This window comes from Bufo bufo, chromosome 10, assembly GCF_905171765.1.
Source record: "Bufo bufo chromosome 10, aBufBuf1.1, whole genome shotgun sequence".
NCBI lineage: Eukaryota > Metazoa > Chordata > Amphibia > Anura > Bufonidae > Bufo > Bufo bufo.
Genome location: NC_053398.1, coordinates 22,801,638 through 22,827,839, shown reverse-complemented (window position 1 = coordinate 22,827,839; position 26,202 = coordinate 22,801,638). Strand labels below are relative to the sequence as shown.

At 47.1% G+C, this 26,202-nt stretch overlaps 1 protein-coding gene across 1 annotated transcript in view; it reads right to left on the bottom strand.

Moving 5' to 3' along the window:
* LOC120980257 (ovochymase-2) overlaps nt 1-11,001 on the bottom strand; it is a 38,322-nt gene extending 27,321 nt beyond the window's left edge. Inside the window, exons 1-7 of the mRNA XM_040409253.1 lie at nt 10,877-11,001; nt 9,281-9,387; nt 7,672-7,763; nt 4,773-4,945; nt 3,005-3,100; nt 2,285-2,436; nt 435-630 (exon numbers count right to left, since the gene is read on the bottom strand). Of these exons, the coding sequence (XP_040265187.1) occupies nt 435-630; nt 2,285-2,436; nt 3,005-3,100; nt 4,773-4,945; nt 7,672-7,763; nt 9,281-9,387; nt 10,877-10,961 (901 nt within the window). The 5' untranslated portion in view covers nt 10,962-11,001. The remainder of the gene's footprint in view (nt 1-434; nt 631-2,284; nt 2,437-3,004; nt 3,101-4,772; nt 4,946-7,671; nt 7,764-9,280; nt 9,388-10,876) is intronic.
* Between the last annotated feature and the right edge of the window lie 15,201 nt (nt 11,002-26,202).

The following is a 26,202-nucleotide window of genomic DNA, read 5'->3' as shown; positions in this document are numbered from 1 at the left end:
AACAGACATTTGAGGTATCATCTTCATTCATTGCATAAACACAAACATTTAAGATCTCGTATTAATCCATAAATCAGAAAGCTTAAATCTACTTATGTAGCTGATGGAAAAAAAAAACTTGCGTAATCAAAATGTTGTATAGAAATAGAGTACATGGAGGACTGGGGTACAAGGGCCAACAATACCCTAGATCAGTGATGGCTAACCTCCGGCACTCCAGCTGTGGTGAAACTACTACTCCCAGCATGCTCCATTCATTTCTATGGAGTTCTGAGAACAGCCAAGCAAGTGTACATCTTGGGAGTCATAGTTTTACCACAGATGGAGTGCCGGAGGTTAGCCATCACAGCCCTAGATACTATAGAGATACTTTTTTTTTTTTGTAACCTCATGAAAAGTAAAGTGAAAGCTTATGATAATATGAGAAAACTGACCTTGATTGAGGTTTTCACTGAGCCAGTTGAGAAGCCTCTGAATATCCGTGAAAACACCTGGCGAACCTCTCCTTTCCGGAGGGTCCAGAATATTGTCTGCCCATTTCCGTGCACATCCTAATCCCCAGGAGGTTACACCAACCAAAACCCACCTTCCTTGGCTCCTCTGGCAAAGGAAAGGACCTCCAGAGTCACCCTAAAACAAAACAAAAAAAAAAAAAAAATACCCGGGGGACACAGGTATGGACATCATTACAAATTTTTATGTAGACACATGCCCAATCCGACAGCCGATTTTATCATACCGGTTCTAAATGAGTGAGCAAGTATACAAATGTTCCACTCTTAGATTTACTATGGAAACGGTTCATGAACCAATTGGGCCAAATTCTAGTATTTATTGACTCTCTGAGGAACCTAATGTTACAGGCTATTCTACATCAGTAATTTACAAAATAAAACTTTTTCGGTGGCCTAGTCAAAATGAAAAAGGCTGTACAGGATTGATTTCTTCCAGAAACGGTGCCTGGGATGCTCCCAGTATTGCAGTTTGGGTCCACTGAAGTGAACGGGGAAGAGTTGCAATACCATACACAACCCACAGAGAATTTTGCCGCTGTTTTTGGAAGTAAGTAGTTATGTGTTTCTAATCTGGTGCAACTCCTTTAACTCTCTTCTTTCCAAGTACTGTTGTAGTGTTTTGCTGGCTCGTCTGTGCTGGTGCACAAGATCTGGCTCCCAACCTCTACTCTCCCAGCCAGTACTCTCAATTTGCTTCTGACCTTGGCCATTATCTAAGGCTTTTTAAAGAACCCTTCCCCACCCTCTGCTTGCCTGAGTAATAAGGTCCACTTGGTTTCTGCTGTTTCCATATCCAATCCAGCTCATATCATATATTTGACCTTGTCAAACTCTGCTCTGACCTATGCCTGACTACTGATTACATTGGCACTTGCCTGCCTCGACCCGTCTACTCCTTCATTATGATTCCTGGTTGCCACCTTGTCACCATGTCCTGGTGTCTACTCTTTATCTATCCTCCAATTACTGCTAAAACAAACTACTCTAGGAGTAGCAACCTTGGTATTGTCTGTTGGAAAGTCATTACCCCTGGCTGAGGTTAAGGGTGAAGAACACTTTCTCTTAGACTCTGGTCCCTGGTTTAGCCCTAGCCCAAAAACATTTCTGACCCAACTATAAATCCATAAGGCAAAAATAAATAGTGCTCAGGATGGATGCATCTATCATGTAGTGGATGCATCTATCATTGCCTTGAATAAGACTAGGGCGACACTGGTTGCAGCCAGGATCACAGAGTGGTGGTGATCCCATAAAAATGAATGGGATCACAATGCGAGTCGCAAAAAATCCAGGAGTTGGATCTCTTGACCAGTGTCGCTGAGTAGCCCTAGCCTAACTCAGGAACTCTTTCAAACGGTATATTGCAAAGAATGCCTCCATTAGTTATAAAAGTTGCCTTCTGAGAAAGGGTGTATTATATCGAGGCAGACCATGCAGGTGCTATGGGGCCCTTCAAGTGAAGGCACCTGGTCCTGGTTGGTCATATCACCTATTGCGATTAGGTGGTGAGAAGCAAGACAGGACATCCTTTCCAAAAAACCACACTATTAACAAAACGATGGGGTCAGAAATCATCCCAAGAATCATGGAAAGGGCATGGGGGGACGACGACGACAAATGAAAAGCCCTTTTGTCCTTAGTGGTAAAAAATCACACCACAATGGGGCCCAACATGATCTCTGCAATGGGTCCTCCTTTCTTCTTGGCACGTCATTGACCTTCACTAACCAGAACCACTAACCCATACGTTATGATGAAGAATCATGCACCTGACACGCGTCTTTTCCCCCTTCTGGAAATCCTGCACAAACCACCGTCTCAAATGCCAAACGCCGATCCACAGTATCCATGATGCTCAAGCACCTTCTGTACTCAATGAGAGGTAAAACAACTTTTTGCAGGCTGCTAGGTAACCTTCCATCTGAAATACCAAATTTAGGGTAAAGACCGGTTACAGTACGGAGATCTTAAAAGGCATCTGTCAGCAGTTTTGTACCTATGACGCAGTCTGACCTGTTACATGTGCGCTTGGCAGCTGAAGACATCTGTGTTGGTCCCATGTTCCTATGTGCCCGCATTGCTGAGAAAAATGATGTTTTAATATATGCAAATGAGCCTCTAGGAGCAACGGGGGCGTTGCCATTACACCTAGAGGCTCTGCTCTCTCTGCAACTGCTCCGCCAGCTACACTTGAATTGACAGGACCAGGCAGTGAAATTGTGATAATGCCTGGTCCTGTCAAAGTGGAGAGGGCGCAGCAGTTGCAGAGAGAGCAGAGCCTCTAGTTGTAACGGCAATGCCATTGCTACTAGAGCAATTCTAGAGCATTTTTCTCATCAATGCGGGCACATACTGTATGAACATGGGACCAACACAGATGCCTTCAGCTGCCAAGTGCTCATGTAAGAGGTCAGCCGGTGTCATAGGTACAAAACTGCTGACAGATGCCCTTTAAGTTATTCCTGCATAGTAGGGCTGAGGTCTCTTACTTTCCTTTAGACGTCCCCAACCAAGTGCGATACACAGAGTTCCTGTTGGAAATACATCATCGGGGCTCGGTAGGCATGCCGGTTGGATATCTTTATCTTAAAAGTAAAAATACAAAAGATACACTCAGTGTAATGCAGTGGTGTACCAAGGGGGGGGCGGGGGTGGGGCGGCCCGCCCCGGGTGCCACTCACAAGGGGGGTGCCAGGCCCATGACGGAGTCACCCCTCCATCCACTGCTGCACCGCGACGCGACTCCGCCAGGCGCCGGCTTGGAGCCGGCTTGGAAGGAATCAGGATTATTGCGGCGGCAGCGGCACGCAACATGACGTCACGACGCTGAGCACGTCCAGCGTCAGGCCGTGCATGCCATAGAAATACAGCCTCATCCATGGCAGGGGCACTGCAGGAGCCTTCACCCGGGCTCTCGCCACCTGCCGCCTCCTGCCCATACTGCCCAGTGTCAGAGCCGCATAGTGCTACCCGGCGCCTGGCACTGCATTCAGCGCTCCTCCTCATAGGAAGCCCACCCCCCACCACAGTCACCTCGAGCCCAGGATCTGCCATCAGACCACCCTGCTTTGTTCTCAGTCTCTGCCTCTTACTGCATCTGGGATCATGTTGCAGGTTGACCTACAGCAGCCTGAGAAGCTAATTAAAGGGATGTGACATGCTAGTGTCACCTAATGGTACCAGCGGTCGGACGGAGCCTGAGGCAATAGGCATCATCAAAATGTGAGTAAATAATTGTGTAATTAAGGGGTGTGTGTGTAATTAAGTGGGGGTTTGTAATTAAGGGGGGGGGTGTAATTAAGGGAGGGGTTTGTAATTAAGGTGGGGAGGGAGGGGGTGAAATTAAGGGGGGGAGTGTGTAATTAAGGGGGGTGTAATTAAGGGAGGGGGTGTAATTAAGGTGGGGAGGGAGGGGGTGTAATTAAGGGGGGTGTAATTAAGGGAGGGGGTGTAATTAAGGTGGGGAGGGAGGGGGTGTAATTAAGGGAGGAGGTGACGTGTAATTAAGGGAGGGGGTGTAATTAAGGGGAGAAGAGAGGGGGTGTAATTAAGGGGGGGGGTGTAATTAAGGGAAGGGGTGTAATTAAGGTGGGGAGGGAGGGGGTGTAATTAAGGGGGGGTGTAATTAAGGGAGGAGGTGTAATTAAGGGGAGAAGAGAGGGGGTGTAATTAAGGGGGGGGGTGTAATTAAGGGGGGGTGTAATTAAGGTGGGGAGGGAGGGGGTGTAATTAAGGGGGTGTGTTATTAAGGGAGGGGGTGTAATTAAGGTGGGGAGGGAGGGGGTGTAATTAAGGGGAGAAGAGAGGGTGTAATTAAGGGGGGGTGCAGGATTTGTTCATTTTATTGATGGGGATTTGGATTTTTTTTCTTTTTGGTGCAGATGGAAAGTGATTTTTTTAAGGGGGTGCAGGTTTTTATTTTATTAAGGAAGGGTTAAGGGGTCTAGTAAGGGGTGGTTAATGGGTTTTATTAAGGGGGGTTAATGGGTTTATTTCGTTCAGGGGGTGTGCAGAGGTTTATTTTATTAAGGGGTTTTATTTTTATTTATAAATATTATTGAAAACATTGAAAAAAGTTTGTGCATGTTTTCTTAACTTTCTTGGGGGGGGGGGGTAACGGGCCTACCATCTACCATCTGCCATTTTTTATGTTGGGGTCTTCTTATGTGGCCGGGGCGGTCTTTGTGCCTCTCGTCAGCTACTTCTGCATCCCCCATAGCTACACCGTCCCTCCACAGGCCTAAGGTCATTATTTACCAAATGTGATGCTTTCCACCAGCTCCAGTATTGCGAGGTCATAGTTGAAGGGCCTGCTCGGGTTGAAGTTGGGGTGCTTGAAAACAGCTTTTATGGCGAAACGCTGTTCACTCCTTTCATATACAGTGAAATCGTGATCTCCAATCGAAACGCTCACGTGATATTCAAAGTTTCTGCGAAGGGCAAAGCAAAAACGTAACGGAGATTCCAGTATTGAGTTTTGACAGTTTTTGAAAGAGCTTTGAAGAGAACCAACAGAATAATCTGGTAAAAGGACCTTAAAGGGAACCTGTCACCGGGATTTTGTGTATAGAGCTGAGGACATGGGTTGCTAGATCGCCGCTAGCACATCCGCAATACCCAGTCCCCATAGCTCTGTGTGCTTTTATTGTGTAAAAAAAACTATTTGATACATATGCAAATTAACCTGAGATGAGTCCTGTCCCTGACTCCTCTCACCTACAGGACTCAGCTCAGGTTAATTTGCATATGTATCAAATCGTTTTTTTTACACAATAAAAGCACACAGAGCTATGGGGACTGGGTATTGCGGATGTGCTAGCGGCGATCTAGCAACCCATGTCCTCAGCTCTAGACACAAAACCCTGGTGACAGGTTCCCTTTAAGGGGACATTTAAAGTATGAAAACAGTTTCTAAATCTCTGTGCACCAGTCCGATCATTTGAAATTACAGGCCCAAAGTCTGAGGCTGCACTACTGAGAGCTGACATTTCTTATTCTGATTTCTGCCAGAAATGAATAAAGCAATATCTACCAAAGTTGGAATATTGAATTCGATTATTCGGATCCCTTTCAAGATTTGGGGCTCACCAGCGTTAAAACATAACTTTTAATAGTACTTTAAAAAAGTCGTGTACAATAATAAGGTACAAGTGAGGGGTAAGAATAATCAGGCGACCATGTACTATAAGAGCAGTAATTCTGAAAGATGGTACTTTAAAAAAACGTCTTGAGACGCCAGACAGGATACTCCACTGTCATCAATCAGTCCAGAGACCACTGCTCTTATGATTACAAGTGTTCTTTGGGTGCGCCAGGTTTAGGCTGAATACACACATTCAAATGAATGGGGACGCGTGCAGTCCGTGGAACACTGACGTGTGAATGAGGCTTGCGTCTCGCCCTCTGGATAGGCCATCAATATCAGACTGGCGGGTGTCCAGCACTAGCAAATCGGCTGTTAGAAGAGGCCGGCGCTCTGTGGCCTCTTTCTAGGCCATGTGATGTCACTGTACATCGGTCACGTGGCCTAGTTTAAGCTCAGCCTCATTGAAGTGAATGGGGCAGAGCTGCAATACCAAGCACAGCCACTATACAATGTACGGCGCTGTGCTTGGAAAGCTGCCGGGAGCCCGCTGCGCTCACCAGATCTCCGGCTGATCAACGGGGTGCCGGGACTCATATTTATGGATAGGGCTTAAATATGTAAATCTCAGAGAAGCCGCCCTTTGCCATATGTTATCTGTAGTTCTGTAGTGTTACATAGGACTGCAGGTACCATCTACTGCATTATCTATACCCAGAGAGTTATCACTGTGTTATGTGGGGTGTTACATAGGACTGCAGGTGACATATACTATATTATTTGTACTCAGAGGGGGTCATTTACTGATTTGAAATACGCCTAACCGATATCTTCTCACGCCAGGTCTAAAACTGTGGGCGTGGCGTGGGCGGGAAAGGTGACGGGCCAAGGTCCATCTTATTTACCATTTTCTATGTCTGTTTTAGGCCTCATGCACACGACCGTTGTTTGGGTCCACATCCGAGCCGCCGTTTTGGCAGCTCGGATGCAGACCCATTCATTTCAATGGGGTTGTAAAAGATGCGGACAGCACTCCGTGTGCTGTCCGCATCCGTGGCTCCGTTCCGCGGCCCCGCTAAAAAAATATAACCTGTCCTATTCTTGTCCGCGATTTGCGGACAAGAATAGGCATTTATATTGCCAGCGCCCGTTTCGTTCCGCAAATTGCGGAAGGCAACACGGGCGCCTTCCGTTTTTTGCAGATCTGCGGTTTGCAGACTGCAAAAAACGGCACTGTCGTGTGCATGAGGCCTTAGGCGTAGAAAAAGGTCTAAATGTAAGACAGATCGGAAGCTGTCTTACATTTAGAACGGTCGCTGGATACGCGTCTTTGAGTAAAGATAATATAGTGGATGTCACCTGCAGTCCTATGTAACACTCCATATAACACAGTGATCACTCTCCGTGTACAGATGATGTGAGTCAGATGGTATCTGTAGTCTGCTGCTCAAAGCTGGCGCGCCTTCCTCCTTCTCGCCATGATGCTCCTCTGACCTCCTCCTCTTCCGGCGAGGAGACAGTATGTGGGGACTGCAGTGTAGAGCGGGCCTGAGCGGGTTATAGACTAGCCGGGGATAGAAGATGCATGGCCGTGCAGCCATTTACTGGGTTCGCTATTTTGCACTGGGTGCATTTGGGACAGCGTTGGGCCCCACAGAGATGTAAGGGCTGGTGCTGCTGACCCAAACGCCCCTCTTATAATCCACTATTGCCTGCACCTAGAGGCCCCCGAAAGGAAGAGAGCACACAGCGCATGTGCTGCCCCCTCTCCATTCACTGCTATAGGACTGCTGCTGCCTAGCCAGCTCTCTGCTATTTTCGGAACTCTTATAGCGGTGAACAGAGGGTAGCCGCGCATTCACTGCTGTTCTCTGTTCACTTCTGGGGTCCTGTTCTAGAGATATGAGTGGAACCCACACCTGAAATTGATGGTATAACCTAATGATATACCACCAATTTCCCAGAAGGGAATACCCCTTTAAAAATGTGTTCAATATGATTGTCTGAAGGAGGCCAAACTCTGCAGAAAAATCTCCTTCTTTAAGGTCCAATATAAGGAAAATGGTTTCTTACTTGTCTAAGACGCAATGCGCCGCGGTAAGCACGTATTTATCGCTAATAATGGTTCCTCCACAGAAGTGCTTCCCATCTCTTTTTAACGACACCTAAAGAAGAAAATATTACAAGATTTATCTTAGTTTTATATGCACTACTCACAAAATATTAGGGATATTTGGCTTTCGGGTGAAATTTATGGAAAACATAAAAAGTTCAGGCTCCAATGATATTATATCATGAAAGTCGGACATTTAAGTAGAAGCAGCAATGGGGATTTCCTCATCTCAAACTATTTATTGAAACAAAAGCCAACCCCAGTGCTGGGTATACCCCCACAAAAATGTCAGGGTCTCAATAACTTGTCATGTGGCCTTGAGCATCAATTACAGCTTGACACCAACGTCTCCTGCTGTTCACAAGTTGACTTGTCTGCTGAGGCATGGCACCCCACTCTTCTTGAAGGGCGGCCCTCAGGTCATTGAGGTTCTGGGGTACAGAGTTACGAGCCTTCTACACGGTGACTCAACTGATCCCATAGGTTTTCAATGGGATTCAGGTCTGTAGAAAGTGCAGACCACTCCATGTGAGGTCCCTCAGTCTCCAGCAGCCGTTCCCTAATGATGTGACCTGGATGAGCTGGAGCTTTGTCCTCCATGAAGATGAAATTAGGCCTGTGTTGTTCATGCAGAGACATAATGGCTAGATTAATGATGATGTTATACAAGTAGTATAGGCTTGTCACTGTACCATTCATAAAGTGTAGGGCAGTTCTGTATTGACTAGACACACCTGCCACCCCCAAAGTCCCATCTGGCAGCCATCATTTCTGCTCGGCGTGTATCGACTTTCATCAGTGAACAGCACTGAGGCTCACTAGCGTAGATGCTCCTTGGCCCATGCAAGACATTGACGCCTGTGCCTGATGATGTGGTCAGGTACCCTTGCAGGTCATCTAGCACGCAGACCACGCTGATGTAAACAGTTTTGAATGGTCTGACCTGAAACTTGTGTGCCTCTCACCTCCCTTAAATGTGCCTGGAGTTGTGTGGCATTTATCATGCGGTTCCACAGGGCATTGTTCACAATGAAGCGGTCATCAGTGTGGGATGTAGCCAAAGGACGTCCAGTTCTACGCCTTTCTGTGAGTCTTCCAGTCTACCTCTGTTGCGACCTGCTGATGACACTCTAAGCTCAGTGGCCACTTCCCTCTGAGAACATCCTGCTTGAAGCCTCACAATGGCGAGGTACTGTCGATCAATTGTTAGGTGTCGTCTTGGTCTCATGATGTTAAAATGTGAACAGCATGATGAGGAGGACTGTTTAAATACCAATTGAACCAGGAAATTTATTGGGTGATTCATGGATCAAACACCTGTTGTGAATTTTGCCGTTAAGCTCCTTGCTAGAGAACAGCAAGTTGTGCAAAAAGTACTGAAACACTGAACAGTTGGACATTTGCATTCAAAGGTTTAGAGAGGGTCACACTAAGTTCACCTGTAGAGGTTAGAGTACATTATAGGTTCATCCTGAAATTTCACCCACAAGCCAAATATCCCTAAATAGTAGTGTATATTACATGCATCCAGCAACATTAGTGCTCACCCTCACCACTCTTGGAACTTACCATCCATGGGCTTTCCCCTTTCACTGCAGATGTCCCTCCAACAATACGAGAGAGCAGACCGTAGCTGACAGATGCATTGGCGGCAGGACGTTCTCCACACCTAGAAACTAAGGCACGAGTTCACATATAATTTGCTGTACATTTAGGCTACACCAGCAGGACACATCTTATAGCAGATTACTGCATTGTTGTTGTCTGTGACCACCACAACTAGGTCTGGTGAACAGATCCAATGGTCACTGACATATGTAGACAGGTGGATATCAGATGGAAGTGACATCACACAGAACAATGACTGCAACAAGCATGGCATGTTGTGTAGGACACAAAAGACTTGCTGATTGCCAATTGTCAGTCATTAGTACTAAAAATAAAAAAATAAAAAGGGGGAAATCACTGATAAACCTAACTGTAAGCCAGTTCCATTGGGCTTCATTACCATCTGTCTAATGAGCAATCAAAGAAAACATGCATTAAAGAAGATATCACTTAAGGACTGAGATACTGGGGTGAGGTGGTTCACCTAGACCAGTTGTACAAAGGCCACATCTTTTACGCTGGCACACAGAATGAGTATGGTTACATAATTCCAAACCACAAGCTTTCACGTGCGTATGAGGCTTCTTCATATAGTTCAGGAGCAAATTGATGTTCCTGGGAACCAATGCTAAATTAATAACAGCATCCCTGAGCTATTACACATCACATCGTCACTTTTTATACTGGTCTCCACGCATACCTTTTAGACCACTTCATGCTCTAGGTGCAACCATAGCCTACGCAACCACTATGGTTATAACGTTGGCTTTGTACCTATAATTTAATTCAACGTCTCCCATGAGCAGAAATTCTTCTGTTTTTGGAAACTCCTCCAAAAGGGAGAGCAAGCCACCTGTAGATATCTGCTTGGGGGTCTTATCCCTCATCAGTACATATCAGCATACTGGTTAGCTAGATGAGAGGACTTAGGGGTGTACTGGTTCTCACTGAAGAGACCTGGTTAGTGTATGGAGACTTATTTTCATGCAATGGAATAAAAATAAGTTTGTTTCAACAAAACTGGAGACGCATCCAAAAGGAAGAGCAACCCATCATTAGACGGCCGTATCCGGTTTCTTGCCCCTTGTCAGTACAGAACAATGTTCTGGTGATAACCAGCATTTGCCAATGAGCTAAATCTAAGACAATCCCATCCAGCCGACTACACGCCGCTCCGGACTACTCCATACAAGTTGCAAGAAGCCCGAAACAGCGGTCTACAGATGGAGAACAAGAGCTAATTTACATATATTTTTCCCATGGAGCATTGCATGAAAATAAGTCTCCATATACTTGCTGAGAGCAAGTAACCTACCTAAAACAGCATTTTTGGGATTTACGAACAGAAACATTTTAATAAGGTAGTTAGCCTTAGGTCCTCTGGGAAAAGAGGCACCAAATGGTGACCATAATAATAATAATAATAATGTTCCAAGCCCAGAATTACCTATACAGATATACATCAATGGTCTTCTAGTAACCTGCATAAGATCTCATCATAAAAGCCATGTCTGGAAACTGAACACATAAATCTATAGTATGAGGAGTCGTACTGACCTCTGCCAGGGCTGTCAGTTACCCCTCTTCCTACACCGGTCATCACTGTCAGCATCATAATGGGAAAAATAGATGTCTCAGCCATGTTGTCCCATCGAAATACCCAGGGAGAGGCTGGCAGACGTTTTATAGAAGGCTCTGGTCCACTGTGGGAGAGCTGGCATTGAATAACCAACAGCCTGGTTGATTATTGACTTTTCACTAGCACATCCTGCATGTCGGGTGTAGCCAACCATTGTGTCTTTTGCTGGGGGCAGAACTTTGCTTTCTCCCATCAATTACTTGTAATTTAGAAACGTGTCCAAGCGTAAAGTGGAAAGGAAAATAAAATCAAAGAACAATTCCACATAATAATGCGAGAGGATAAGCAAGGCAGAAAACAAAGCACAGACTGATAAGAGATCCAGTTCTTAAGTGGAAGTTAATTGTCCACTTTCAAGTGATGGATGTCCCAAGATTTTGGTAAAAGAAAGTTACTTCTCCCATTTAAGGAGGTTAAACAATCTTTCCCTTAAAACTATACAGCTGCTACATGCAATATGCAAAACCATGAGAACAGCTCGAGATACTGAACTCTAATGTGATGGCAACACAGTGGGTAAATGCAAGCGAGTCAGTGGTCAGCATAAGTCTTCACGCACACGACTATATTTTTCGTCAGTGTGCTATCCTTATTTTTTGAGGCTAGTTAAATGATTTATTGATTTCTATGGGGCCCATGCACACACCTGTGTTTTTTGCAGATCCGTGTGACCATTCCGAAAATTATAGAACATGTCCTATTCTGGTCCATATTTTATACACTTATATAGCGCTACTATATACTGCATCACTTTAAAGACATTAGCATCACGATGTCCATAATGGGGCTCACGATCAAAGTTCCCCATCAGTTTGTCTTTGGAGTAGGAGAGGAAACTGGAGTACCCAGTGGAAATCCACACAAACACGGGGAGACCATATAAACTCCATGGCCAAATCTATTGATAGGGGCGAGTAAAATTAAAAATGCACATGGAAGGTATCCTAATTTTGCCCATCGGCGGTTTGTAGACCAACATATGGATACAGTCATGTGCATGAAACCTAAGGGGTCATGCTTAAGGTGTTCTTATGCTTTGTAGCACGTTCCTGTGAAGAGTTAAAAGGGTTACCCGAACTCTATAATGCATGGGCCCCACTTATAGGTTATACTTACTTTGATCCCCGGCATCCATGAGGCTTCTAATCCCCACACGGCCACCGCTGCATCTCCCAGTCGCGCAGACAAAAACATCCGGCAGGCATCGCGGGTGACGCTAGGGAGGCTCGTCCCCATGGCGGGTATCAGCAGCGACGCAGGTGCCAAGGAGCGGGGTAAATATAACCTATATGAGGGGCCCAGGCATTAGGGGTTGGATAACCCCTTTAAATAGAGGTACTGTACCTTCAGATGTCCTCATAGTCACAAGTAGGCAGACAGCTGAGAAACGTTGCAGCTGGAGAGAGAACCAGCCATGCTCTGTGTGGTAGTTAGCTAGCTAGTAGAGGTGTGTGACACTCGTCAATTGGAGGACTACCTTAAGGCCTAGAGAGGGTTGAAGCAGCTGTTCATCAACCTGCACTTCCTAGCACCAGCCCCCTTAAGGGTCATTAAACATCTGAGTCACCAAGATAGAAGGACCAGAGCAACCAGCTTGCCGTAAGTAGAAACACCTGTGTAGGTTTTGACATAATGAACAATGCTTAATGCAGTACGCCAGTCCTGCAGAGTGAGCGAATGTGAGGTCACGGGTTAATAGGCAGACCGAGGGTTGCTCTTGGTACTCACAATTTGTAGAAGACCCTGGGCAGGCGTACAGCAGTGATGGAGAGGCTGGCCCATGGGTCCTCTGGGGCACTCTCTGTATATAGGGACCAGGCCGGATGGTAGGTGAGGTGCCCTGGGTGTTGGGAGTTTAGGGTGCCGGTGGCAAGATCCCTTATAGTTTGTGATGTCAGTGCCGGTAACGGTGGCACACCGATTTGTTGTAGGAATAATTGAGGTACACAAAATTGTCGTGAACCAGAACTCCTTTTTACTGAACAGTTCAACTATTTACAGGCTTCAGATAAAGTTCCATATGCAGGGTAATGGTATCAGGCAGGCTTGACATAAATGGCAGGTAAAATCCTAGCAAGATAACTCAGAGGGAATAAACTCACAGATCAGGCTGTACTTTCTGCAGAATCCTGTCTGACTTTCTCCAAGGCCCGGGTGCCTAATAGCTGGCTTTATCCTTGGGAGGGGAACCTTCCTCTGGCATGAATCCACTTGCTGCAAATAACCTTCTGCCTTTCAGCTTTCTACTTTGCTGGTTAAAATTAGCACTGCTCTGTCCTTGGTAAGCTGCAGGATAACTTCAGGAGGGAACTTCTTCTCCTGGACTAACTTCTGAGCTTTTCTTACTCAGGAACCTCAGGCAGGCTAGACTGAGCTACTTAGCCTCCTGGACTGAACTAACTCTTTCCTGTCTGGGCCTAACTATAAATACTAGGGGGTTCCCTAGCTCCCTCTTCAGCTTGGGAGGAGAAACTACACCCCTAGCAGGCCTGGTACACAGGAATTAACATGAAAATATGCATTACAATGCAATACAAAACACAATAGCAATTTCCCACAGGAGGTGGGGGCAACATGACCCTTAGTAGTGCCCACCTTTACGTAGTGGGACACTACATACACCGCTACTTTGAGGTTGCCTGTCCTCGGCGCAACACAGGGGGCCCGCCCAGCTGGAAACTGTGACCTGAAAGACAAAAAATGCAAAGCAGGCATATACAACAATCACTACATTTGCAAGGAAATTAGCAGGCAGCTCCGCTGGCAAAGGACAAGTGCGGTGAAAAGGGGCGTCGTTCTCTTCACAAGTTGGTACATGGAATGGGGGCGTTGACCTGGTACAGCGTATCAAGAATAACCAGGATAGTCCATAATGATAAAAAATGCAAATATAACATAAGTTCCTGGAGGCTCAAAAGAACGACATGAGTCCGTACCCGGGTCTTGTAGACAGTTAAACAGGGGTTTCCCGGGGGGAGTGACTCTGATCAACAATGTAGCTGAGTGATCTTCAGTGTGAACATTATCTTGCTGAGCAAATTTGTTGTAAAACGCCGCCATCTCCACTTCTTCCCAGGCATCTTTTGGTTCATCTGGTGCTTCTGTAGTGGGAAGCCGAGACAGGGCATCAGCATTATCATTTGAGAGACCTGCCCGGTATTTCAATGTGAAGTCATAGTTGGCAAGGCGGAAGGCCCATCTTTTTCCTCCAGAGCCCCTAACTTGGCTGTATTCAGATGCGCCAGGGGATTGTTGTCTGTGAAGGCGACAAACGGAGTGGCAGCAAGATAGTCCTTGAATTTTTCAGTCACAGCCCATACTAAAGCAAGGAACTCCAGCTTGAAGGAACTATAATTCTGATTGTTTTTCTCAGCTCCCCTCAGGGATCTACTGGCGTAGGCAATCACCCTCTCTTTGTTGCCTTGCACCTGAGCCAACACGGCTCCCAGGCCTCTTTTACTGGCATCCGTATAGAGGTGGAATGGCTTCTGATAATCCGGGTAACCCAGGACAGGGGGTTCGGTCAGCTTCTTCTTCAGGAGCTGGAAGGCAATCTCCCGTTCCTCACTCCATTCAACAGGTATAGGAGTCTTTGGACTCTTTTTGGGATGCCCCCTCAGGAGTTCCTGGATTGGGTCCGCAATCTGTGCAAAATGCAGGATGAAGCATCTGTAATACCCTGCAAAACTGAGGAAACTTCTCACCTCTTTCACGGTGGTGGGAGTAGGCCACTTGCGGACAGCAGCAAGTTTATCAGGATCAGGCTGGACTCCTTCTGCACTAACAACATGGCCCAGGTACTTCACAGCTGGTTTCAGCAGATGGCACTTGGACGGCTTGATTTTAAGGCCATATTTAGCGAGGACTTGAAACACTTCGGCTAGATGCTTTAAATGATCCTCATATGTCTTGGAGTAGATAATGACGTCATCCAATAGCAATACAGTCTCAAAGTTCTTATGGCCTAAACAACGCTCCATCAACCGCTGGAACGTCCCTGGAGCATTACACAGTCCGAAAGGCATGTAGTTAAATTCGAACAGGCCCAAAGGCGTGGTGAAAGCGGTCTTTTCCCGGTCTTCCGGGGCCATAGGCACCTGCCAATATCCACTGGTTAAGTGCAGAGTTGAGAAGCAGGCTGACGATCCCAGGGCAGTCAAAGATTCTTCAATGCGTGGCAATGGATAAGCGTCTTTGTGGGTGATTTGATTAATTTTTTTATAGTCCACACAGAACCTAATGCTGCCAGCCCAGGGACTGTGACTGTCCCGGATTATGTTAGAGTCCTTCATTTCCTGTATCATCTCTTTTACGGACCGGTAGGTAGTAGGCGGTATGGGTCTGTATCTCTCCTTGATAGGAGGATGAGAGCCAGTAGGTATGGTGTGTTTGATTACACTGACCTCTCTATAGTCCGTGGAGTGCTTGCTAAAGGCCTGGTGGTGCTCCTTTACCAGATTCAGGACTCCCTCTATTTGATCCTTCGGGGTGGATTCGTCCCCCACATGAAGTTCCTCCCACCAGGATACTGAAGAGGCACTGGCAGGGGCGCTGCTGCTCTGTGCAGTTTGAGACGTCTCCGTGGCAGGCAGACGGATAACGTCCTGGAAGGATACCTGGAAAAGCTGAGCAACGGGGCAGTGCTTAGAGAGAGCAACAGGGTGATCACTGAAATTAATCAAACGGACAGGCACTTTACCTTGAGATACGGTCACCAGGCTCTTGGCTGCTCGCACAAAGGGATGATTTTCAATTTGGATAGGCTCCACCAGGGCTTGATAGTCTTGGCCCTGTATCCCTAGTACAGCACGGCACCACAAAATGATCTGGGAATTCGGTTGCAGGATTACCGGCCGGTTATCCCGGATCTGGGCAGTACAGATTTCTCCTTTTCCATTCGCAAATTTTTGCTGAGCACACAGCACACTGATAGTCTTTTGAATGACTCTTTTAGAAGCAGGTGAAGCTGAGGGTATGGATTGGTTCAGGGCCTCAAGTACCTCAGAGTAACAATTCTTGAAGACATTAGTCCCTAAGATTACGGGGTGTCCCCCTTTATCTCCGACTTGCACCAAAATCACACCTTGCTGTGGTAAGGTGGCTTCTCCCACCTGAAGGGTAGGTTCCCAGTACCCATGGACTTTCACCGGCTTGCCGTTGCTAGCAATGATATCCAGCCAGGATTCCGGTGGCTGGGTGAGAAGGCTGGAATCCCAGAATTTGTCAAAGGTGGGTCGTTGGATGGTGGTGACCTGAGACCCAGTATCCAGCAGGGCTTCAAAAGGTATCCCGGTAATGCATATGTTAATTTTTGGACGAGATCCCACGTATCTGGGCATCCAACTTGGATCCTTTGGACCTACTGTTCTACCTCCCGAGGGGCGGTCCTCGGCCTCGGGGGTGGCCAGTTTAACTGCCAACACGTTGTCTCAGTATGGCCATATTTTTTACAATAGGTGCAGACAGGCTGTTTGCGATTCTTAGACCGGTAACTTGGTCGTCCATCGGGTTCTTAGTGAGATGGTTAACTTGCTCCATTAACGCCGCCACCACATCTGTTACTGGAGCCTGGGTGGCTTGACTGGCTCCGGACGGTTTCACATAATAATTTTCGGCTGACAGGCCTGAGGTTCAAGGGAGGCCGCCGGCCCTGTGGGTGGGTTTTGACCCAGGATACTGATGGCCAGCTCCTTAAAGTCCAAAAACGCACAATTGGGGTGTTGGGCCGACAGCATCCTCAGCTAGCCCTTTAAGTGTTCAGTGTTTACACCCGCAATGAACTGCTCTGCGAACTCTCAGAGTCCGATCCTGGTCCTCAGCCTCCTGGGGGTCCACCTGGACCACGGCCCTCAAGGTCTCTTGCAGGGACAAAGCAAAATCACGGAGTGACTCACCTGGGCTGTTGCTTTCTTCTGAAAAATCGCATCTTAACTTCCGACACCGTTCTGGCTTCAAACGTGGTGCCGAGGCGATCAAAGATCTGTCCCATGTTATTTTTTTTCGGAGCTGGGCCATGACATGACCTCCCTTCTAACTGCGCTAAGAGGATCTCCATCTGTTGCTCAGCGGAGGTAGGATAGAGCCGGAATAAGGCCATGATCTGGTCTTTAAAGTCTTTCAGTTTGTGGGCTTCCCCGGAGTATCGCGGGAACCAGGGGGCCCCAAAGTAATATGGCATGGTCAGCGGCATTAGACTGGATGCTGCCGCAGCGGCGGGCACCCTGTACTTATCTGCGTGAATTACAGAAGGCTCGTTGAGGCCACCTGCCTCGTTTCCTCAGAGGCGGACATGGCGTGGTCTATGGAGGCAAGTTCTGTAGGCAGACTCACGCTGGACTTCGCTATCTCAGGCCGTTGCTAAGGGTGACCACGGAGAGGGTATGGCCCTTTAAGGAGCGGCGGAGCAGGCCGAAATACAAATTGGATGTGCTTCCCCCGGATCAAGTCCTTTACTGCTAACGAGGGACCTCCCCATAGTCTTTCAGCAAGGATCGGAATCTTCCCAGCACTTGAATACAAAGGGGCTAGTTAATACCTAAGTTTTACTCACTCCGGTGATGCGCAGTCCAATTCTCGCGAGGTACGTGATCACGTCGTGCGGAGGTCCCACGCGCAGCGTCAGAAGATAGGCAAGGCCTCTCGGAGCTTCCAGATCCGAGGTAGGCGGTATCTTCTTTGCAGGCAGGGCGGTACCTCCTCTTCTTTTTCGCGCCAGACGGACACAACGATGGCGCAACGATAATCCAGTCAGCTTAGGCGGCCATCTTGCAGCATAAGGCTGTCAATTTACTGACAGCAAGCGGTGGCTCAAAAAGCAGCAAACAGTTCACAATATACAGTTTTTCACACCGCGATTGTCCACAGTTCTTGGGCCCAACAATTTTCAAATAAACGGATAGGGCATTTATTACTTAATAGGCAATTATGGCACACAGTTCAGATTCCACTATGGCGTAGAAATATTCGCATCCTGTTCGTGACGCCAAAATATGCAGTACGCCAGTCCTGCAGGGTGAGCGAATGTGAGGTCACGGGTTAATAGGCAGACTGAGGGTTGCTCTTGGTACTCACGATTTGTAGAAGACCCCGGGCAGGCGTACAGCAGTGATGGAGAGGCTGGCACCTGGGTCCTCTGGGGCACTCTCTGTATATAGGGACCAGGCCGGATGGTAGGTGAGGTGCCCTGGGTGTTGGGAGTTTAGGGTGCCGGTGGCAAGATACCTTATAGTTCGTGACGCCAATGCCGGTAACGGTGGCACACCGATTTGTTGTAGGAATAATTGAGGTACACAAAGTTGTAGTGAACCAGAACTCCTTTTTACTGAACAGTTCAACTATTTACAGGCTTCAGATAAAGTTCCATATGCAGAGTAATGGTATCAGGCAGGCTTGACATAAATGGCAGGTAAAATCCTAGCAAGATAACTCAGAGGGAATAAACTCACAGATCAGGCTGTACTTTCTGCAGAATCCTGTCTGACTTTCTCCAAGGCCCGGGTGCCTAATAGCTGGCTTTTACCTTGGGAGGGGAACCTTCCTCTGGCATAAATCCACTTGCTGCAAATAACCTGCCTTTCAGCTTTCTACTTTGCTGGTTAAAATTAGCACTGCTCTGTCCTTGGTAAGCTGCAGGATAACTTCAAGAGGGAACTTCTTCTCCTGGACTAACTTCTGAGCTTTTCTTACTCAGGAACCTCAGGCAGGCTAGACTGAGCTACTTAGCCTCCTGGACTGGACTGAACTAACTCTTTCCTGTCTGGGCCTAACTATATATACTAGGGGGTTCCCTAGCTCCCTCTACAGCTTGGGAGGAGAAACTACACCCCTAGCAGGCCTGGTACACAGGAAATAACATGAAAATATGCATTACAATGCAATACAAAACACAATAGCAATTTCCCACAGGAGGTGGGGGCAACATGACCCTTAGTAGTGCCCACCTGTACGTAGTGGGACACTACATTAATGTTTTAGGGCAACTATATGATGGTCTACCAAGAGTGACGTGCCAGCACTTCCTTTACCTTACCGGCCAAGGTGCATTAAATGTTTATTTGCTTAGTATTGAAATATATGTTATTTCCGATGTATGATGCTCAATCCATTTCTCACCTTATTGATGTAGTTTGCTACATGTACCTACCTTAATAAAAAAGTTTTTGAACCATAAATGTTTATTTGCCAGTTTTATGTCTTGCCACAAAACTGTTATGTATAAATACACCGTAACTTGGTTACAACATGGGTGTGACTTCACACTGCGTGAGATCTTCAGACAAGTAATACCCCCTTGTAATTTCTTCTCTTGAGGGTTGTGCGGGCAGGGAGTGTGCACATAAGTCTCAGCTGTCATGCCCGCTGCAATTTCCCATTGGTATAAATCCTACACTCCACTTAGTCCTGACAATGCTGACATGCTTAGGTCTGGGCGACCTGGCAAAGAAGCAGCAGTGTAAATGTAAGTAATCTGACTGCACATGCACTTATTCTTATTAGTCAAAAATGCAGAAAATTAGGTAAAGGAAGCCCTCTCCGTTTCCTAGAGAACTAATGGGTTTCCCTCTCACTAAACCCTCCCCCCTTCAGTCCGTCCTAAATGCTGCAGCCAGGCTCATCTATCTATCTAGCCGCTATACTGATGCCACAAGCCTGTGCCAGTCACTTCACTGGTTGCTCATCCACCACAGAATACAGTTCAAACTCACCCATTAAGCTCTCTCACCCATTAAGCTCTCCACAGTGCTGCACCTCCGTACACCTCCTCCTACCACCCTACTAGTGCTCTCTGTTCTAATAGTGATCTAAGATTAAGGCTAGGGCTACACGGCGACACTTGTCACGGCTAGGATAGCTGAGCAGCGGTGATCCCATAGAAATAAATGGGATCACCGCTGCGGCAGTCGCAAGAAAGCTAACACGCCTGGATTTCTTCCGACTGCCGCGGCAATCCCATTCATTTCTATGGGATCACCGCTGTCGTGTCGCACGACCAGGTGTCTGTCGTGTCGCACGACCAGTTTCGCTGTGTAGCCCTAGCCTAACATTCTCCATAATTCATACCTCTCACTCCCGTCTTCCAAGACTTTTCTCGAGCTGCACCTACTCTCTGGAATGCTCTGCCCTGGAATATCAGGTCAACTCCCAAATTCCATACCTTCAAACGTGCCTTAAAAACACATGTTTTCAGGCAGGCTTATCAAGCTTCCTAAACTGACTGTTCCCCCCCCGAGTAACCTCCCCACCCTCCAAAACTCCTCAGACCTGAACTCGATCCTCTAACAGTCCCACACCCAAAGCAGATCGGCCTACATCACTGCTTTCAGTACAATAATGGCTTGACTACTACATATCACAATCAACTACCTTTTGTGTCACCCCCCATTTCCTCATAGATTGTAAGCTCTTGTGAGCAGGGCCCTCACTACTAGTGTTTCAGTTGTACATTAGCCAGTTACATTGATGTTTTTTATTTTGTACATGAACCCTCTGAATTTGTAAAGCGCTGCGGAATATGGTGGTGCCATGTAAATAAAGATTATTATTATGGGGGGCTCACATGAGTAGAGGCAACCAAGTGAACTCATGTAGCATAATTTTAATGCAAATATTTTGGCCCACCATGCTCATAATCCGGTGTAGCAGGTGTCGATGCACCCACTGACACCCCTTCAGCATCGCAAGGGGATTTCTAGAAACTGTCTATAAGAATGTCTTCGTTGACATATAAACCAATCAGAGCTCAGGTTTCATTCCTTAAACTGTTTGGGTAAAATTAAGGATATTCTGTGATTGGTTGCTGTGACAAACTTGCCTCATGCATTAGAACTGCCCTTACAAACCCCCCCGATTGTGACAGTAAACGTCCCAGTAATGCTTGTAGATGGATGAAAGCCATGGGCACACAGTTTTTTCAAACTAAAACTTTACCCAAAAACATAGAACAATGTGGATGGTTAGCTAAAATGGTGTTTTCATCAAGGCTGTAATTACCGTAAAGGCAGAGGAGGGGGTCCTGCGATAGAGCAGCAGGGACCTGTGCAGGACTCCCCTCTCCAGAGGATTGGCATTGCTAGCCAACCGGGGGGGCGCAGAATTGGCCCGAAGGTCATGGAATGGACTTGAAGAGAGAAACACACAAACACCAAGCCTGTTACACCAGCAGTCCTTATGTGCCACTATCTCCCCGTCCTTGCAGGTACATCGGTGTCTATACCCACTGGGAAGGAGAGAGAAACTGGTGAGCATGAACTGCTGGACAACTGAAGGAGGGGGATAGGGGAGAATCCATCTGCTTGTTCCCAGTGGGTACAGCCGCCAGGTGCCACCGTTTCATCCACCACAGACTGATGCCTGCTTCTTACCTCTCTCCAGCTTTTAAAGGGCCAGCATGTGGACATATAAATCTTACCAAGCCCATGGCTGGCCACCATGGTGTATTTAAGGCACCTTCCCCTTTGGGAGGGTGTATGTGCAACAGATTCTTGTAGTCTAGTTTCCTGCATGGGTGATCCATTTCTCTTGTTCCCTCTCCCGTTTACCGACTTCTGCCTGTCTTCGGATCTCACCCTCCGCCACCTGACCTCCACCTATTCTCGATTTTGACCCTGAGCTGCCTGCCCTCACCCTCTGACTGACTTTGGATTGCACATACTCTGCCTCCCCTGACCTTAGCTTGTCACTGACTATGGTTTTGACAGATCCCCCTTTTTGCACTGTTGTCTCCTGACCCTCGTGGGTCAGCAGTCTACTGAACAGACAGGACTCTAAGAGGTAGCGCCCTGGCGGTTTCCCTGCAGCAAAGTCCAGTTCCCTGTACAGGGATTAAAGGGTGAAGACCAGGGGGCTATTTCGATAATGCCCTTAGGAGTAGCCCAAAGCCAAATCTGTTAAAGTGACACTGCAGATTCACATCTACTTTTTAACAAAGCCCTTCGGTTCAGGGTGCCAAATCCAACACAATAATAGGGTCCACTCTAAGTTACATTTTTTAATACGCACTGCACACTTTCTATTGAATAAATTTTTCAGAGCCTGATACGGTAGAGTTCACAGTGTTGGTTTATAGTTTAACTGGAAAAAGCCATAATAATTGTATAGCTAATTTAATGTCAGGTATGGATACACTTGTCTGATCATCCCTAAAATATCATCAGGTACTGAACCTGGCAAATGAGCCGACCATGCAGAACTGTGTGTGAACGCACCGCCAATAATTTCCATGTCACTAACTTTATTCAGATCTTCTCTCTATGCCAAAAATAACCTGTGACCAGTGGAGGGGTTGGCGGACAATTCATGGGATCGGGCATTTCTTTGGCTGCCTGGGTTCCAGGACTACACAGACTTCCATAATTCATTGCACTCACTGCTATCACCGCGTTTATCTATTCGTCTAATCATCCCTGAGCCTGAAGCTCTAGGAGACAGGAGTAGGAACATGGAAGACGCCATCAGAGTATTTTTGGTTATGGGGACACTATAGCTAGCTTTCGTAAGGGTACTGGGGTGGGGTTAAACTTACAGAGGTTATACCACAAACAGCGTTTATCACCGATCCCTAGGGTATAAGATGACTGGGGGTCTGACCGCTGGTGCTCCCCCAGAACAGGGGTCCCCCATTTGAATGAAGCGGTAGCTTGCATGTTAGGAACTGCACTTTTATTGAACTGACAAAGAAAAATTCTCATAGAAGAGATAGATATATACACAGTACTGCTCCATTCAATGGGGGGGTTGGAGGAGTGGGAAATCCGGTAATCCTACATTTAATCACCCGTCACAGCGATAGGTGAGAAATGCTGTTCATTCGGAAAAAATAAGCAGCCAAATTGGCAGATTTTAGCAAGGCTTTCTAACTCGCTCCGAACAGGTAATGCTGGGGGATAGAAGGATTGGACATCTTGAATTTAATCGCCCAATCCTTTTGTACTCAGGGGACATAAGCTGCCACCACCAGAGGTATTTGGAACCTGCTTACTACACATGCATGCTCAGCTTAACTGAGACTGAAAACACATGCATGCTCAGCTGAACAGAGACTGAAAACACATGCATGCTCAGCTGAACCGAGACTGAAAACACATGCATGCTCAGCTGAACCGAGACTGAAAACACATGCATGCTCAGCTGAACCGAGACTGTATGTAAATAGGCTAGTCGCAAAATGCGGAACGCACATTGCCGCTGTCCGTGTTTTGCGGATCCGCAAAACACGTTACGGACGTCTCAATGGAGCCTTAAGGAACACCGATCTGGGTTTCTACAGCAGTTATTAAGGGGATTTATTCCTACACCGCTGGCCTGGAATAAGTGCTGCATGGGTCTCAGCTCTCACATGAGAGCTGGGCTGTCGCTCTAACAGCTGAGATCGGCGTTTACTCATTAGATGACGCAGTCAATACCAACTAAGCAATTACAGAGGAAGCGAACTCCCTCTGTCTCCCATGGGAATGAGATTGTGGGGTGCTGATCTCTGTGCGTGGCAGGCAGGGACCCAATGAAGGTCCTAGCCCTGCCTGCAGTGTATCCTAGCAGGCAGGGACCCAATGAAGGTCCTAGCCCTGCCTGCAGTGTATCCTAGCAGGCAGGGACCCAATGAAGGTCCTAGCCCTGCCTGCAGTGTATCCTAGCAGGCAGGGACCCAATGAAGGTCCTAGCCCTGCCTGCAGTGTATGCAGTGTATCCTAGCAGGCAGGGACCCAATGAAGGTCCTAGCCCTGCCTGCAGTGTATCCTAGCAGGCAGGGACCCAATGAAGGTCCTAGCCCTGCCTGCAGTGTATGCAGTGTATCCTAGCAGGCAGGGACCCAATGAAGGTCCTAGCCCTGCCTGCAGTGTATCCTAGCAGGCAGGGACCCAATGAAGGTCCTAGCCCTGCCTGCAGTGTATGCAGTGTATCCTTGCAGGCAGGGCTAGGACCTCCATTAGGTCCCTGCCTGCCACGCACAGACATCAGTGATATGTACCCCCAAAAGGATACTAACGAAAACTACAAGTTGTCTCGCAAAAATCAAGCCCACGCAGAACTCTGTAGAAAGAAAAAATTTAAAAAGTCATGGCTCTTGGGATGTATATATTTTTTTTAAACGGTTTTTATTGTTGTGCAAAACTAGTAAAACTTCAAAAAAATATTAAAAAATAAAATGAATTTATGTTTGGAATTCTTGTAATCGTACTGACCCAGAGTGTAAAGTTATTGTGTTAATTATGCTGAAAAATGAACGCCGCAAAATTTATAGCATAGAAACGTCAATCAGTAAGTTAGTCCTCATATGGCTGCATCAGCGGAAAAATAAAAACAGTTATAGCTCTTGGAAGGCAATCAAAAATATGGGGGAAAAAATTGTTTGGTCACGCCCAAAATGTATCCAGGGAGGGAGTTTAAAAAAAATGAAGCATGTCAGAGCTTTTGATGTTGTGACATCTCCTTCCTTATAGGGGGGGAAACGCCATTAAAAACACATTTTCTTGGTGACCAAAAGAAATGCAAATTTCTCACCACTAGATGGCAGTATGGGTCCAGTTTAGGAAAATATTCCAGATCACGTCCTGTGGAAAAATTATGCACTGAGGACATCTGCGAAGTTTCACAAAATTTTGTGCAGATATCTGAGGGAAATCCGGGCTTATAGCCACCACACAAACACATTGATTTAAAACGCAGATATATTGCATTTTTACAGACATCCGCCGTGTCTAAAATTTGTCAGCCATTATTTCCTACTTGGATGTGGCTGAGCCGTAATACCAGACACAGCCTATGAGAGGCGCTTTCTGGGGAAATTACTCCAATTTAGATAGTTGCAGTAGTTCTATGCCATCAGCGCCAGGTCACCCATGATGCGCCATTTAGCAGGGATGGGCGTTATGCCCTGTGTAACCACACAAGACGCGACCCACAGAGGCCGAGCCACATCCTTGGAATCTCTATAACAGGTTGAGGATGGAGGATGGAGGACGAGAATGCAAGTCCACAGTTGCAGCATCCGAATGAGATTACGTGTGTGTGCGTCACAAAAATTCCTTTAATTCAGCATCAGTTGGATTTTTGGATACTCAGTACAGAAGGGGGGGGGGGGGGGGGCAGATAGAAAAGAGTAAAACGTAATTGCAATACTACACAGGGCTTTTTGTTGTATAACCAGAAATGCATAGGAGCTGTATACACAAAACGGTAGCTTAAAGGGTGCTTAAAGGGGTATTCTCATCTGAGTCAATGGGGCATATCGCTAGGATATGTCCCCATTGTCTGATAGGTGCGGGTCCCACCGCTGGGATAGAGAACGGAGCGGGGAAGGGTTGGCCGGAGGACCCTGGGTTTCCCCGGGTCCAGCCAACACCAAGCTCTCTCTCCATAGAAGCTTGCACGGCCACCGCTCCCATTTATTTCTACAGGGCCAATGGAAATAGCTGAGCCAGCATTCAGCTATTTTCGGAGGCCCCTTAGAAATGAATGGAGGGCGGCTGCCCAGTGCACCCTCCACCTCTTTCAGGGCTCTGTTCTGGGTGTAGGTGGGACCCGCACCTATCAGACAATGGGTGTATATCCTAGCGATATGATGGGAATACCCCTTTGATTTTCCATTTTTAAAAGCACTAGTCCAATGAAAATAAATTGTTGCAAAAGTGTACGTACCCTGTAACAGGTGTGAAAACTCATGACTTCTAGCTATGGAAAGGCATGCTATAAGGCTGTCACAGGACATGGAGTGCATTGCTACATGGGTACAGCGGGCGGCCAAACGCCCTCGACAGGTGACGACAGTCTCAGTAAGCAGATGTTCCCGTGACCTTCTCAGCCATCGGCGCCTCAAACCCCGCGACATTTACAGAATTCATAATGAACTTTCAGAAGTGTGTCCAGGAAATAACTTGCATATCGTCAGCGAAAAGATGGAACAATGAGCTTTTGAATGAGGCCTCACTGGAACGCAAAGAGCAGAGGACAGTCCTTCCCTGTGCGCAGCATGAAGGCAAGGAGTGGGCTGCGGTATTTAGGGAGGTGCTGATGGCGCTCTCTGCTGTATTCGGTGCATTGTGAGGGCGGTGATTTAGCTCGATCGCTGAATCTCTTCAGGGATCATTCATGAAGTATATGAACGAGCCGCTTGACGACTGGAGTAAACGAATGCTTGGGGCTCATGCACACGGCCGTTCCTCACCGCACCTTCCACTGAATGGGTCCACATCCGTGATGCGGTGCAAAAAACAGCCAGGGCCCAGCTGTCTGCATGAGCCCTTAGTTC